This window comes from Gymnoscopelus microlampas, assembly GCF_963454915.1.
Source record: "Gymnoscopelus microlampas genome assembly, chromosome: 11".
In the NCBI taxonomy this organism is placed as follows: domain Eukaryota; kingdom Metazoa; phylum Chordata; class Actinopteri; order Myctophiformes; family Myctophidae; genus Gymnoscopelus; species Gymnoscopelus microlampas.
The window spans coordinates 36,454,495-36,471,350 of record NC_139948.1 but is presented as its reverse complement, the minus strand read 5'-3'; the positions used below and the strand labels follow the sequence as shown (position 1 = coordinate 36,471,350).

At 43.5% G+C, this 16,856-nt stretch overlaps 2 protein-coding genes across 5 annotated transcripts in view; one reads left to right on the top strand and one right to left on the bottom strand.

The window, feature by feature from the left end:
- Positions 1 to 16,856, bottom strand: part of soul5 (heme-binding protein soul5) — a 177,205-nt gene that overhangs the window by 134,899 nt on the left and 25,450 nt on the right. The window lies entirely within an intron of this gene.
- col5a3a (collagen, type V, alpha 3a) overlaps positions 293 to 16,856 on the top strand; it is a 62,673-nt gene continuing 46,109 nt past the window's right edge. For 3 of the 4 annotated variants that reach the window (XM_084072539.1, XM_084072542.1, XM_084072541.1), the window contains exons 1-4: positions 293 to 564; positions 11,826 to 11,993; positions 12,412 to 12,625; positions 13,796 to 13,958. In XM_084072539.1, the coding sequence (XP_083928665.1) occupies positions 480 to 564; positions 11,826 to 11,993; positions 12,412 to 12,625; positions 13,796 to 13,958 (630 nt within the window). In that variant the 5' untranslated portion in view covers positions 293 to 479. Of the gene's footprint in view, positions 565 to 1,923; positions 1,968 to 11,825; positions 11,994 to 12,411; positions 12,626 to 13,795; positions 13,959 to 16,856 lie in introns of all 4 variants that reach the window. The other variant, XM_084072540.1, reaches the window with a different exon arrangement.

Genomic DNA, 16,856 nt, shown 5'->3' with positions numbered 1-16,856 from the left:
CCAAGGCTATCTTTGCAACATATAATTTAGATTTACAGGGGTCACTATAGCTATTAAACGAACGGTGCCTTAACACTGAGCAAGTAAAGTATCTTCTTCTGCTATCGATAAGAAGTGAGGCAAAGTAACAAATTAGCAGCAGTGATAAACCTTTAGCGCACGCCAATGAAGCGGTGATTTATGACCGAGCCTCATCCATTGATTCGCCGTGGGACGCCGTCCTATGGGAGGAGGGACGAGGAGGAGAACAGAGGGAGGGAGGGAGAAATTGAATGAGAAGGACAGAGGGAGAAGAAGTTGAGAGGAGCCTCCAAAAAAACTTCTCCAACAATCAGATCAAGTGGATCCACAGAGAGTGCATGTAGCTCCGCACTGCTTTCTATCTTCTCTCTACGCATGGCTGCTTATTAGAAACCCTCAACCTTCTGTAATTGTTATAAAGTTCTGTGGCGGAGGCGAGGGGGTCTCCGCTTTGCAAGATGGACCGCTTAAAATGGACGAGGGCGTTTAGGACAATACCGCTATTTCTTATACTACTGCTGCACGCAACAACGACTCAAGCTGGTAAAGTAGCCTGTACTGAACACCTGCCGAGAAATGATCAAGTGCTTATTACAGTATGTAGGTCCTGGAGGCGAGAGCGTGAATGGGGCTGATAGGCAACACTTATTATTGGTCCATTTTGTAATTGATGCTCTTTTTCCGTTATCCCAGGTCCCATGCACTTTACAGACAGCTCTATTATCATTTGCCTGCAAGGCAACCATTAAGCTATGTGAGCATGATAGTTTATTTGTTTCCTCCTTGCTGTTTGATTGAGAACTTCTGTGTGAGTGTGATATCTGATATTTAGATCTGTTTGAATATTTGGTGATGCTGCTGGTTTGAACTTGCCCACTTAACTGCTTCAGGCTGGGATTAAACACAGAGAACCTGCTGAAATGACTCAGGCTTGGATCAAATGATGTACATAGCTCCTGCAACTGCAAGCCATTCAAGTTGTCAGAACCTTCAACCTATCAGAGCTAAATATGTATTGTAAAGCCATTCTTATGTTTACCCAGAAAAGTATTATGCCCCTGGTTGCTCGGAGTGCATCTGGATTGCTTCAGCTTCTCAGTTTATCAATTGAACATATTTTCAGCTTTTGCATAGATGTTCACTGCATCAGGTGTTCTGTTTGTGGACATGGGCCCTCAGAGCAGGCTGCATGATGTCATGTTTGAGTTTGCTCGTGACCAATGTCGGCTAACTGTGAAGAGGTTTAACGTTGGCTTGAGAAAGAGGTATATGGCCAAACACTGACCAACCAGAGTAGATTAAAATTCCTGTCATGGATCTGTTTAATGTGCCCACTGTGCACATAGGCGCTTAGCACTAACACACTCTTTACAGCCCTGTTATGATTATTTTCGCACCCAGATTTGTCTTTATTGTATATCCCCTACCCTACCTACTGTACTAGGCTATAATAATGTTTTCATTCTATTTCCGATTAGGCAGTTTCTCATTCAGCCTACAACAAAATCTCTTGTATTCTCATTGAGTCTGTAGAATTGTACACTAGGCCTATTTATTTATCTATTCATTGTTTTATAGTATTATCCGTCTGCAGGACATGGTTTTGGTCGCTGACAAAGAGTGATGTCTGTCTATCATAGTGACTTGGTTGCTGGACTGATAATAAGGTTTATTATTTATTTTACTGTGTTTAAAGTGCTGTGACCATTTTCACGCTTCCCATCTCCTAGGATAGCTGCTTACAACTTGCTTGTGCACATGTAGCCTATGTTTAATTTAGCCCACAACTATACTACCACCCACAATGGACATTTAAGGCCTGTGTGATCAGAGCAATAGTCCTGCATGCCCCGTGGCTGTGTCTTGAGTGTCTTTGACCCGTGACAGACTATTTCCTTGCAGGTGCTGCATTTAGAAACTGCCTGGTGTAAAGACATGCCTCAACAGTAAGAGTTAACCCTCTGGACAACAAACAAAAGTACTTAAAGATGTCTCATTTACACAAGTGACTTTCATGCACAGCTTAACGTCTGCTGGGATCAAATTTAGCTGGAATTCAGTAGCTTAAATCTTGGCAGAAGAAGACAAAATAGTGCAGAAGTTGAATCATAAGACCACCGATTATGGTTTATGTGGTCCATTTGATATGTCAGTCTTGGGTGTGTTTTTTTTTTAATGCGCATGTGTGTGTGTGTGCGTGCGCATGTGTACATGCGTGCGTGCGTGTGTTTTTTGTGTTACACTAAAATAATGTTTTCCCATATGTGTTGTGTGTATGTGTGTGTGTGTCTGGGAGAGATGAGAGAGTTCTTTGTAGTCACGTTTGATGACAGGAAGTGAGACATTTTCGCACACGTACACAGTTTATGAATCCTCTGTTCTTTTAATTCACCACATTTTCTTCTTAGTTTATCTTCTTCCGTGCCAACGAAAGGCTGTGAAATGAGAGAGGTTGTTTTTATGTCATAATATGCTGCGTGCCTCCTCATCTACAGCTACTGTAACCCCCCTCAAACATCCCCACGCCCCGCCCAGCACCCGGCTGGCTGGGTGACAGAGGGGAATTCACACACGTAGAACCCTCCCACCCACCCCCATCTCTCCCGTGTCCCGTTTGATCCAGCTGCCTTGCTGATCTTGCACCCGACTCCCATTGGAGGGTGGCAACGAGGCTTGTTCCCCTTTGATCCAGCAGCAAATTAGTGGCAAATGAAAACAAGTGGAAAAGAGGAGATGAGTTTAGAAACAGTGCAGTGGGAAAGGAGGAAGTCCACGCCTGTTGTGACTCCAGAGTGTTCTGCTGCTATAGACGTTTGTCTTTCTCTAATGGAAACATTAGATGTGGGAGGGCGACAGTGTTCGATGCTGATATGAACTGTTAGCTGCACAGTAAAATCCTTGGTGTTAATTTAACTCAGAGAGTTTACACCCGCAAGGTTCCATTTGGTTCCATTTGTACACTGACAGACATATTAAATTAACACTAAGGACTTTACAGTGTGTAGCTGCTGATACTGTCAGTATATCATCTGAATGCCATTGTGGAGGGAAACTGTTTACTATCTGTCTAATGTGACATAAATATAAACGTGATATAGTGTAAGTGACAGTAAAACAACTCGTAGAGCCTGTTTCCTATCTATAGTGTGCAATAAACATCTGGCATCCAGAAAGCCAATCCCCCCACTTCCCCCCCGCCCCAGGCACCTAGAGCTCAATGCTCATGAACATGGTTTTAGGGCACATTTCTGTGGGATCAGATGGGAGATACCGTCTGTGGAACGGTGACGGTCAGGCGTCATAGACGCTGACCTATTTGGCTGTGTCCCAGACCATGAGCCAAAGAAAACCCATGTCATATTCATGGATCACAAAGAAGCTGGGAATCGGATTCCTTTGACCAAAACCATCTGTGCCCTCTTGAGTCACAATACAGTGGCCTCTGTGACACTGGTGTGTCATAACCCCTTTCCACTAAAAAGCAGTGGCCTCTCTGAACTGCATAGCGCCCCTTAAAAGACGATGGCTTGTTATCCTTCAGAAGGCAACAACAGTCTTATGCCTAATTTGTCGTCACAATGAGCTGATCTACAAGCTCACAACGCGTTATGGATGTGACACGTTGTGAGTTTGTAGATCAGCTATTTCTGACGCTCTACACCGTCATATGATGAAATATAAATTAGGCTTTACTTTCAAAGCAACACACACTGCAGAGGCCCTTATAGCTTTGAAGTTCCCTTCAAATGCATGCATGAACAGGACTTCTGAAAGAATAATATGGTGTGTGTGTGTGTGTGTGTGTGTGTGTGTGTGTGTGTGTGTGTGTGTGTGTGTGTGTGTGTGTGTGTGTGTGTGTGTGTGTGTGTGTGTGTGTGTGTGTGTGTGTATGCTTTGAGTCTGTGAGCCCTGGTGTTGTGCACCATGACGATATCCTGCTGTTGTGATATCTGAGAGAATGAGTGATGCGGCCTGGTGTTGATATAAAATAAAATAAAATAAATAAAATTGCACGTGCTAGTTCATGTGTGTGCATGTTTACATATCGGTCCTTGCAGGATAGGCTGAGGTGTATATTTGTTTGCTCATAAAGTGTGTGAGTGTGTGTGTGTGTGTGTGTGTGTGTGTGTGTGTGTGTGTGTGTGTGTGTGTGTGTGTGTGTGTGTGTGTGTGTGTGTGTGTGAGTGAGTGAGTGAGTGAGTGTGTGAGTGAGTGAGTGAGTGTGTGTGTGTGTGTGTGTGTGTGTGTGTGTGTGTGTGTGTGTGTGTGTGTGTGTGTGTGTGTGTGTGTGTGTGTGTGTGTGTGTGTGTGTGTGTGTGTGTGTGTGTGTGTGTGTGTGTGTGTGTGTGTGTGTGTGTGTGTGTGTGTGTGTGTGTGTGTGTGTAGTGCCTGGACAGAGTGAGGCCTTGAAGGGCAGGTGTTTTCTCTATGGGCTCAGCAGCTCTTGGCCTGTCTGTCGGCCCGACATGCTGTGAACAAGCAAGAGCAGAACAAACTGTGGAGATTGAAGAATGCAGTGTTTGTAATGTTAAACGGAGGCAAACGTCCCACCAGATTTCTGCAGACAGGGCTCAGCTGCAATGCTCACACCCCCCAAAGCCTAGTTCACATTTTCTATACTCCCATCGTACGACAAAGCATAAATCAGGCTTTACTCATGACGCTAAGCCTTATCAACAGGACTTACCCAATGACCCATATTCAGTACTCCCAAAACGCTAATCACAGTTGCTCGTCTGCCACTTGTGATTTGGTGAGTAAATGATACCGTTGCAGGCCTGTCCGAGACAGACGCAGCATACAGTATGCATTTGTGCAATACAACAAAGCAGGCTCGATGCCACGAAATCCACACGCGCTCTGTATATTATGTGGTGTACGGTTCACACATGTTGGGTTATTTTCCCTGAACCGCTGCAGCAGAAGACTTATCAATCAGTCAAAAGGTTGTGGAGTGGATTCCGAGCGGTATCCCGCACAACCGCTGATTTGACAAGGTCCCAAAAACTGTCAGTGATGATAACTAAAAGCAGACCAACCCTGGAGCCCAATCAACAGGATAAATATCACCAACTCCCCCAGTTTGCATTCCTACTGCCAAATGAATTCCTCCGTTTCTCCATACAACCCCATTACGTGATAGACATTGTTGAGATGCACCCCCCCCCTCTTAATTTCCTTATTTTTTTTTACAATAATGGGAGTGAATGTTTGACAGACTGCTGACAGACAGAAAACATATAACGAGAAATGTAGAGCAAGACTGCTAGGTGGAAAGTGCTGTTCATTTATTTAATAGAGTTGTTATTGAGCAGTGTGTGCCTGACAACTCATTTCTGTGTGTGTGTGTGTGTGTGTGTGTGTGTGTGTGTGTGTGTGTGTGTGTGTGTGTGTGTGTGTGTGTGTGTGTGTGTGTGTGTGTGTGTGTGTGTTCCATCACTGTGCGGCTTGTTACCTTTCCTGTCTACACATAGCATTGACCCAGTCAAGGGTCACGCCCACTGCTAATTAGATTAAAGCTATTCCTCATGGAGGCTTGGAGCAGGTGTCTGGGTTTATTCAGCCATTTCCGCTGAATCTGTCATCAACTACTCATTACCAATTGGCCCCCATTATCTTGTTTATCATTATAGAATTCTTTTTTCTCCAAGAACTGCATTGTGAGCAGTAGTTTTAATGTAGAATGACACTTAAAAGGGGTTGTGGTGGGCTGGATATTGTCTCCATTTATCCTCTTAATACACACATGGATACCATGTGCAGATATGCTGTCAAGTCACAATACTATTATCAAGAGCATCTGCAAATATCACAAAGTAATCAGTATTGAGGGCTTACAGTTTACAAATTTAAATGAACAATTTAGGCATTTAGGAGACTCTTATCTAGAGCGACTTACAAGTGCGAGATTGGAAAAAGCAGAGTAAGCATGAATCTAGTCAATAAACAAGGTACAGTCACATAAAAAAAGAGTGTAGAAAACAGAGAGGCTTGATACAAAATACATTATTGTGTGGTGTCGAGCAACAAAAAATAGCAGGTAGACAAGCCCACAATGCTTTGCAGCACGATGCATTGTGAGCTTGTACATTGGCTATTTTCAGCTAAGCATAAATCCAACTTAAGTCCAACTGTTCTCCTTTCTCATCTCAGGGTGTGGTTCTAAACATTTGGTGGGAACTTCTCTTGGCCCTGGTTCCATTTTGGCCCCATCACATCCCCTAAAAAATCCCCTTGTTCCTAGGCACAATGGTTTTAGACAGTACAGTATTGTGTGTTTTCAGGCTTAAAACGGGGAGTGTAGGAGGTGTGAGTCAGATGGAATGCCTTCAGAGACACTTGCTGAGGAAGCACAGAGCGCACATTATATCTATGCACTGTATGTTTGAGGTGGTACTGGGCTGTCCGATGACATGGAAACACTGAGTCAAGTGTCACGCAGTCAGAGAAGAGATACTGTTGTGGATGGCCTGCTGACATTTGCTTCGGACAGAGCGTGTTCTGTGAAATCAAGTTGGAGCTAATTCAGGCCTCTTCTGCCAGAAAGACTGTGGACAATATTTTCCGCATTGCAGACCGTCTCACACAAGTGCTACAAGGAGAAAGAGCAAGAGAGAGAAATGTCATTATGTGGAATGTGTACTTGCATCCATGCATGCATGCATGCATGCACGCACACACACACACACACACACACACACACACACACACACACACACACACACACACACACACACACACACACACACACACACACACACACACACACACACACACTGCACATGCATGTACCGTATGTGCGTATGTTCACATCTGCGTGCACAGACTAGATGTCATGTGTGTGTGTTAACTATTAAGGCACCGCAAGGGAATTGCTGGATGTCTAATCTCCTCCCCTTCTCATGAACTCTGACCTTTTTGTGCTACTGGAAAACACGGATCTCTATTTTGCTCAGTAAAAACAAAATCTGTATTCACATCACACTACTGCAGAAGTAGACGCTCATTCTCTGAAGCCTGAGTTATACTATGTATATATTATACTTGGTTGTGCACGGGTGTCGAACACCAAAAATAGCAGATGTACAAGCTCACAACACATCGCAATGTGTAGTGGCAGGCATGAAGCACACTAGTACAACGCAGACCAACCACATCTGGTGATATTTCAAAGAGGATCGAACATGTTGAGCCATAACACCATAATAGGAGGAAGGGGGGGGGGGGGGGGTGGTAGACAGGTAAGGTCAGAACATGACTACATGGCCTAATGAAATACAGGTAATGCTGCAAGACCACTAGATCGATTGGCACAGCTTCAGCCTGATAGGCAACAGAGCCAAGTCAAGGGTGCATGGGGTGGGTAGCGGTCTGGTATTGATCCTGGCTCAAATCCAGATCCAGACTTCAGATGCCTGAGGCTTCTTCTTTACAGCACTAGAGTCAGGCATGGGGGAGTAATAGTGAAAATATGGAGGATTTCCCAGTGTGACTGCCCCATGGATCGTTAGATCCATCAAAGTCTTCATCAGAGGCACTGCTCTCTCTGGCATGCAGCTATCGGTTGCATCGTATCGCCACACCATATGCAGTAAAATCCCGAGTGTTAATTTATCCATCTGTAACTAATGAATCCATTAAGACCGGGAACACATCTGTGTAATTTTAAGATTTCTTTGGCAAGTTTCTTTTTATTGTTGAAAATTTGTGCAAATCTTTGAATACATTTTATGTTTTAAAGCGAACATTTCTAACTCCGATCGGTCCTTCTGAGGGTCCCTGGAACAACATATTTTGAGATGTGGGTCCGCGGCCAAATTCATGCAATCATTTTGGGGGTTCTTGACATCGAAAAGTTGGAGCACTACTGATAGCAACTTACTGTTAGGATTTAGAAAACATTTTTAGATATGTATTTTGCCACAGACCCCCATCTCCAAATGTTTTGTTCCAGGGACCCCCCAGAAGCAAAGATTTGAGTTACAAATGTTCGCTTTAAAAATATATATATTCATGGATTTTGTACAAACTTTTTCAAAACATAGCAGATCTACAAGCTCATAGCACGGCACTTAGATTGAATAGGCTAAATTAACACTGAGGATTTTACTGTGTACTTCATCAGAGTCACTGCTCTCTCTGACATGCAGCCATCGTGGTTGAATCCTCCGTTGTTCAAATGAAGCTTACGTTACTCTACAATAATGCCACCTAAGTTTTGAGATAGACTAGTACTACTCTACTTGGGGCGGCAGTGCCTCAGGAGGCCGCTTGGGAATCGGAAGGTTCCTGGTTCGATTCCTGGGATCCTGGGCTCTGCCGTCTGGGTGAATGTAATGCAATTTGGATGAAGACGCTATATAAATGCACCATTTACAATTTAGGCAATTAGCGACTTACAGTAAGCAAGGTAAACACAAGGTAATACATCAAAAGCATGGAGCCTCAGTAATCTAGGATCATAGGTAAACCAAGAACCTATCATCAGTCTGAACATTATAATAGAAAGCCCTTTGTTTTCTTTGGGGATGGGACGTGTGGCAAGAGTTTATTTAATTTAAAAAATAGCAGATCTACCAGCTCAAAATGCGTCACATCCGTGACCGTCCTCCTCTGGGTTGGGTTACCACTTTTATCCACCAACAGCTTGCATCCATTAGTTTTTGCACATACGTATACAGTATGTGTGGGATGCATGCATATTACTCCCAGCATTTCTGCTCTTAACCCATTAAGACCTGGAACTGTGTCATTTTTAGATTTGAGCTAAAAAGCATTATTTTACACTTTGGGCTATTCAAAAATAGCAGATCTACAAGCTCATAGCGCGGCACCGAGTGCCGCGCTACGAGCTTGTAGATCTGCTATTTTTGAAAATTCGTTAAATGTGTGCAAATCTTTGAATATATTTTTAAAGCAAACATTTTTAACTCAAATCTTTGCTTCTGGGGGGTCCCCGGAACAAAATATTTTGATGGGGGTCCGCGGCCAAATACATATCATTTTGGGGGTCCTTGACATGAAAAAGTTTGAGCACCACTGATATAGAAACATACGTTTTTCATAAAAACTGTTGAGATTTAGGAGACATGTAGAATCGGCTTCAGGTTTAAAAAAAAGAGGTTATTTCAGCTCATTGTGAAAGCAGTCTCTCTTTCCTGGCGGAATCTGTGCTGCTCCTCTCTCTCTGTGTTCCCTGCGGTGTAGTTTGCACATATCGACAGCTCTGTGTTGTGTCGAGAGAACTCGGAGGGCTGTAAGGTCAAGGGTGTCCTCCTTTCAGCACGCCGCCACAACGTGAAGAGAATTTATTATCTGTCTTCTTTTAAAAGATGAAAACGAAATTATTTTGTGCTAGATAGCGAACAATGACTTTATCTCACCTCCTGTAGAAAACGACCAAATTCATCGCTCAGCTGTTGTTATTGTTCTGTGCAGTAATGTGATGTGTTATCTCTTTGGAATGCTTGGGTTTGGAAAAAATGCAGCAGAAGAAAGCGTTTTGTGGTGAAAAGTTGATTGAGTTAGTCCCAGGCCATTTGTCAGGTGCTCTTCCTGACGAGCGGACAGAATCCCAAACGTCTTGTATAATTACACCCATGCTGCCTCAAATTAGAATACTGTTCAGGCAGTTCCGGACATCAGGGCCTATTAACCTCTCCTCCGCCGTCTCTGTGCATGCATGTGCATGAGGCATGGGGCACAGAGAGAGAGATAGAGAGAGAGAGAGAGAGAGAGAGAGAGAGAGAGAGAGAGAGAGAGAGAGAGATGGATGCTGATCTCTGACCTGATAAATTATTCATTGACATTTAGTTGTTGGTTCACAGTCATGCCTGCCAATTACACAGATTTGAAAAGGATCATAAATGTCCGTGTGTGGGCGAGTCTGTGTTAGTGCCAGGTACCGTATGGCTGTAGGCCATCAGCCTAACCACCGCTCTGCTCGCTGGAAGGCAGGGAGCCAGCAGTAAATTATTTAATTTACTGGGTCTGTTTACGACTCTGTGCTGAATTATAAAATTAAGCCCTTCTGGTCTAAAATACCTTTAGATCGGTTACTAATGTTTTCTATTGTGAAGGCCTGGCTGTAATTCACAGCTTAACCTCTTTTACAGGCCCATTGCAATTGTGCCAGGGGACCCAGTGGGCGAGCTCAGAGCTGCCCAAAAATAAAGGGCCTTTTGCTGTGAAAAATAAATAATGCCATAAAATGTAACATGTTGTTTTTCTGCAAGCAATGTCTGGGGCACCAGTAAACTCCCTCCACATGTTTAATTAACGGCGAGAATAAAAGGGGAGCTAGTGAGTAAAGCGGTTTGAATCGAGGCTCCTCATTTCAGATGCCTGGAATGCTAAGTGCTGAGTTGCCCTGAACACACTCCCTTTGGCAGCTGGTGGGAGACCGCCTGCACACAAAGCTCTGAGCCCGCCTAATGCTCATGGCAGCACTTTATCAACAAAACATCTAATAACGCGACTGGCCGACTGCAAATGAGACTCATTGTAACGAGACATACTGTAGTCTTTACCGCTGGGAGAATCCCTGTATGGAGTTGTGCTCATTGCTAATAAGTACACTTTGATATGTAATCACGCTGTAAAATTGATAATTTAACCCATTCAATCCGGGAACGTGCATCTCTGTCATTTTAGATTTCTTTGGCTATTCAAAAATAGCAGATATACAAGCTCACCGTGGTATTCACCGAGTGCCACGCTATGAGCTTGTAGATCTGCTATTTTTGGAAAAATCGTGAACATTTGTGCAAATATATAATATATTTTTTAAAGCGAACATTTTTAACTCAAATCTTTGCTTCTGGGGGTCCCTGGAACAAAGATATTTTGTATAAATGTTCACTTAAAAAAAACATATATTTAAAGATTTGCACAAACTTTCACGATTTCAAAAAAAATAGCAGATCTCATAGCACTCGGTGCCGAGCTATGAGCTTGTAGATCTGCTATTTTTGAATAGCCAAAGAAATCTAAAATGACAGAGAGATGCACGTTCCCGGATTGAATGGGTTAACACTGAAAATGTTCCTGTGTATATGAATCGCTTTTGAATATGCTTTTGTTATGCCGGCGAAGTGCCCAGAATCAGATGAATGAGATGCTTGCTGTTGCCGTATAGGGGCTGCGTGCAGGTGGCAGCTGACAGGTGTACACTGCGGTAGGATTATGAGCTCGGCCGTGTACCACCCCTCTCCCTGTAATAACAGCCACAGAAGACAGGCCACCTGCAGCCACTTCTCTAAGGAGTTGTCTCCTCCAGCTCCCAGAAAGCAGGAAGCCCATACACTTTAAGAGATCTTATTTCCAGCCCCACTAAACCGGCTGCTCCGTAACAACTAGCACTTAACAGCAGACAGCAGAGTGTGATCGCATCAGCCCAACGGCGCTGTAAGACTGCAAAGGCATCCTGTTGCCCTCTGTCATAAGGTCCAATTTTGTAATCAAGTAGTTTCCTCAACATTCTGGGATAGACAGAAAGTCACTTATTAAATGATAGACGTCTGTGTAAGAAATATATATATATTTACATGTGATGTTTTGTACACAACACACCCTATGAAATACCCTTTCTGTCATAAGGTCCAATTTAGTAATCTTAGTAGTTTCCTCACTCGAACCGTTCGAGGATTGGTATAGCCAGAAAGTCACTTATTAAAAGATAAATGTCTTTGTCAAAAATTAATATTTACATTTTGATATTTTGTACACGACACACCCTGTGTGCTTTTTTTCATATGTCTGCTAATTCAGCTGTTGCTGCTGTTCTCGTCCTCTCCGCCCCGTAGCTGATCCCGTGGATGTGCTCCAGCTGCTGGAGCTGTCGGACCACATGGAGGGAGTGTCCATGGAGGCTGGCCTCTGTAGAACCAGGAAAGGCATGGAGGAGACAGACCTGGCCTACAGGATAGACAAGAAGATACAGCTCAGTGCCCCCACAAAGCAGCTTTTCCCTGGTACTAGACAGACACTTAATGAAGTTTTAGTTTTACTTAAAGGAGTAGTTCACCCAAAAAATGACTTCTTTTCTATTAATTGCACACCCCATGAAGGCTTGAATTCAAGGATTGTTTTTTGTTTGTGTCGCATTCCTAAGCCAATAATTTGATTACCGGCGGAAAGATGCTAATGTATCCGGTAGGAGACACAAAGTAGACTCTTTGTGTCTCCTACTGGAAATACACCCGGTCATCAAATTATTGCCGCAGGAATGCGACAAAAACAAATCCATGAATTCCAGGCTTCATGGGGTGTGCAATTGATAGAAAATAAGTAATTTTTTGGGTGAACTACTCCTTTAAGAAATACATTTGACTACTTTTTCACCACTGCTCATTCATCTTCTCTTCATCTTCTTCTTCATCCTCTCTACAGATTCCCCTTTCCCTGTGGATTTCTCTCTGATGGCAACGGTCCGAGCTAAGAAGGGCACGCAGTTCTTCCTGGTCTCTGTGTATGATGAACAGGGGGTCCAGCAACTGGGCCTTGAGGTGGGCCGGTCACCCGTCTTCCTGTATGAGGACCACCGGGGTCAGCCTTCACCACAAGACTACCCTACCTTCAAGAAGATCAACCTGTCAGATGGAAAGTGGGTATAGCCCCCAGAGGCATTCATCCTCTCAGTTTAACCCATTAAGACCTGAGGCCGAGTCTACAAATGTCTTCTAAATCCTAACAGTTTTCTGAAAAACATATGTTATATCAGTGGTTCTCAAACATTTTCATATCAAGCCCCGCCCCAAAATGATAATTATTTGACCGCCGACCCTCCATTTAAAAAGTATTTTGTTCCAGGGACCCCCAGAAGCAAAGATTTAGAGTTAAAAATGTTCACTCTAAAAATATGTATATTCAAAGATTTGCACACATTTTGAAGATTTTTCAAAAGTAGCAGATCTACAAGCTCATAGCGCGAGCATGAGCTTGTATATCTGCTATTTCTTAATAGCCAAAGAAATCTGAAATGACACAGACTCTTTCCCGATTTGTATGGGTTAAATTGATACAGATATTAACCATATGAACCCTTGTGTCCTTATGTTGGACATGTCATTATAGATAAAAATGTCCAGACATTTCTAACATTTTCAAAAAATATATAAAAGATAGCACATCTACAAGCTCACAACTCGTAGTGGGCTAGGTGGCTAAAGGTTTAAAGCAGTTACATTATAATAGTGTCTTATAAGCCCATATGGGCTGGGGGCAAAGCACTATATTAAAATAAATTAAAAAAAATATCTACCTCCTGAGCCAATCAGTTGCTTCAACAGGTGTAGAATGTGCCTTGATAAAGTAGATCTGTAAGACTGAGAACAGTGTTTACCTCAAATAGCCCCACTTGATTCTGACACACACAGACAAACTGACACCTTGACCATGACTGAGCGACCTTGAATGTAATAGAATAGCTTCCAGAGCCCCTGATGCAGTTATTCAATATTTTACATGTCTTTGCCCTTCATCATCAGACTGTAGAAAACTCTGTTCTTCTCTTGTCATGGAGCTCAAAGGACCTGTCTGTTTGTATGACTCTCACGATACATAGATTTCCTCTGAATCATCTCCTTGCGTCGCTGCTTTTTGTTGGATACAGTTTGACCTGTACTCGGCAGACAGAAGTAACCATATGTTTTGTGTTTACAGCCTGTAGGGAAACATATGGTTACTGCTGTATTTTGACTTTGAATCCCCCTGCATTGGTAAGCTCATTCTTAAGCTGCCCCCACCCTTCACTCTCCCTTTGTTCTATCCCTAGATGGCACAGGATTGCCTACAGTGTGCAGGGCAAGTCTGTTACCCTCTACCTCGACTGTCAGAAGATAGAGACCCTGGATCTACTGCGAGGAGAGAACCCTGTCATCAGCACGGAGGGCGTCACTGTGTTCGGGACGAGGCTCCTGGACGAGGGTGTATTTGAGGTAGGTGAACCTGATCACCAGGCCTAGAAGAAATCAAACTTGATGAAATTTGTTGCGTGGGCAATTTGGGGATTTCTATTTTTAATGTTTTAAGCATTTATGTTCAATGTTCTATTTCACACATGTAGCATTGATGGTGGAATTACTTTGACTGATACCTGGAATTACAGCGATATGAAATATGTTTTCTTTTTGGGAGCCTTTCTCGTTAAGGGAGCACAGGAGGTGATTACCAGCTTCATATGATGAATACGATGTGAGCTTATTTCATCAAGTAGGCAATTGAAGCCAGAGGAGCTATTCACTAGAGTAATATATAATGCGTATTAGCTGAATCTTCTGACATGGCGCCACAAGGGGTTCCTGATAACCTTGTTTTTTCCGTTTGGATGACTTTCCCTTATTTATAACCTCATTCCTCAAAGTAACACACTTAGAAATGTTCCCAGGTCTCTACATCAACACACTCATGCATTGTATCAGAAGTGCTGGGTCTGCTGTTACTGCTGGAGGGGCTGGGTCTGTAATGAGACTGAGTGAGGGCAGGGTGAGACAGGAGACGACAAGAGAGGTAGGGGAAGGAGAGAGGGAAAAGAGGACAAAAGAGGACGAGGGGCCAGGAGGGATGAGAGGAGGGGGGTGGGGGGGGTTGATCAGTGTCGTCCAGACTTGCCCAAGCTCCGTTTCCATCGCCGCACCTACAACAACTGACACACTGGCTTTGTTGTTCGGACGTGTCAGCCTAGATCAGTGTAGACGTGCTGATGGCGATATGAATGGACAATTGTGTGTTTGGACATCGCAGGCTGTGTGTGAATTAGTGCATGTGTATGTATTCCAGTCATGTCTGGTGGTAGGGGTGAGACCTGATCCCCCATGGAAGAGGAATTCCTGTTGCTTCTCTGTCTGTGTTGACCCCCGTGGCGACAAGCAATTTTTTTTTCGGCCCTTATTACCTGTCAGCAGAGGAGGACAGGGGTCGTGCAGACCATTATTCCTACCCTACTCCTCTACATTGTTTGCTTGCCGGAAACCACTTTTTAACCTTTGAAGTTGAAGTTGGCTTCCACAGCTCGGGGAAATCGAATAGCTGTTCACACACATGAATATAAGAGTATCTGTGCGCAGGAAAAGAAAGAGCCAGAAGTTGGAAACTAAGTTCTGGGATCTGTTCCAATTCTCCTCGTTTTCATTTCAGTAACCTTTATTGTCATAAATCCTTCTCCGTGCCTCCCATGACAATATGCAACTGTGTACCATTGTCATTCCCAATGAGGCTCCACTCTAAATCACTCGCCCCCAGCATGCAACAGAGATCAGCTTAAGCCCCCTCTATTGCCATGACCTCAGGCTCTGTGTCTGTTCATCGTTGAAATGAGAGAAAAGTAGACAGAGAGAGAGAGAGAGAGATAGAGAGAGAGAGAGAGAGAGAGAGAGAGAGAGAGTTCACATTGCAGGCCATCTTACCATCTTTCACCCCCTCAGGTTTGCATCTAAAACCAAAGCTGCTTTGACCTTTGGAATAAGTACAGAGGGCTGGGGCTATTATCTTTAGCCTAGTGGGCACGTGCCTTCTCTGATTTCACTAGAAGAAAACCAGATGTCCTTGCTGCTGACAGGACAGTCGCCACCTTCGGGTATGCTTGCATAGTCAAATAGCTCCCCACAATAACCTCCCCCATACAAGCTCCACCCTCTCCTAACTTTTCCACAATTGGCCATCCCATGCCATAAGTCATTCATCCCCATCCCCTCCCACACGATCCGTGTGCAGACTGTGACAGGCAGTCCAGTATTTATTTCTTGAGATACATCACAGTGTCCCACTCCAATTAAGCAATCTGTCTCCATGTGGGCTCCATAAATTTCCCTGTTAATAGCAAGGGAGATCATTCCTCAGTACTGTCAGTCTTTGCCCTTGCTCCAAAAGACCAACAGTCACGCCCTTTACTGTACTTGTGGTGGTGATATTTGTGGCAATGACTCACTGTATCATCCTCTATCATCCTTCCCTCTGTCACCCATCCAGTCCATGTTTTCCGTTCAGTCAATGAGTAAATGAGCATGGTTCCCACGCATCCTGGAAAACCTTGAATGTTTGGATGCCGTTTTCAATAATAATTATAATAATATTGTCCCCTTTAGTTGTTGTTATGGTTTTTGCATCTGTACATTTGGACATAAGTGAAAGTTGTACTCTGCATTGACTGTCTTGTTTTAGCCAGAATCTGTGTGTTTATAATGATACAAATATGTAAATATATGTATTGAACGGATCTACGACTAAACAGTCTGACGTGATGTCAAATGATGTCAGAGAAACGTTTGAGGCGTTCTCTTTTCTTTTAATGATTTGATCGCCTTCAGTCAGCATCACTCAAAGTTACTGGGTGTGTGCCCTCCCCCTTCACAATGAAAGACAAGTATTAATTTTGTGGTGAATTGTTAAGAGCACATTGAATCTTACACAATACATTAAAATGTAATTAAATACATTTTCATGTTGATTCATTATTCGATAATGGTTTCACACCTATGTGAGGGTATGTTGCAATGTAGAACATATGGCAAGGACTTGATACGGTATCACTATAAGAGTGGTTCTTAAAAGATGTCCATGACAATTATCTGTTGAAAAGAGTGCTTGTAAGTGTTTGTGTGTGTGTGTGTGTGTGTGTGTGTGTGTGTGTGTGTGTGTGTGTGTGTGTGTGTGTGTGTGTGTGTGTGTGTGTGTGTGTGTGTGTGTGTGTGTGTGTGTTTGTTTTTTTGTTTGTTTGTTTGTGTGTGCGCGTATTTGTTTGTGTGTGTGTGTGTGTGTGTGTGTGTGTGTGTGTGTGTGTGTGTGTGTGTGTGTGTGTGTGTGTGTGTGTGTGTGTGTGTGTGTGTGTGTGTGTGTGT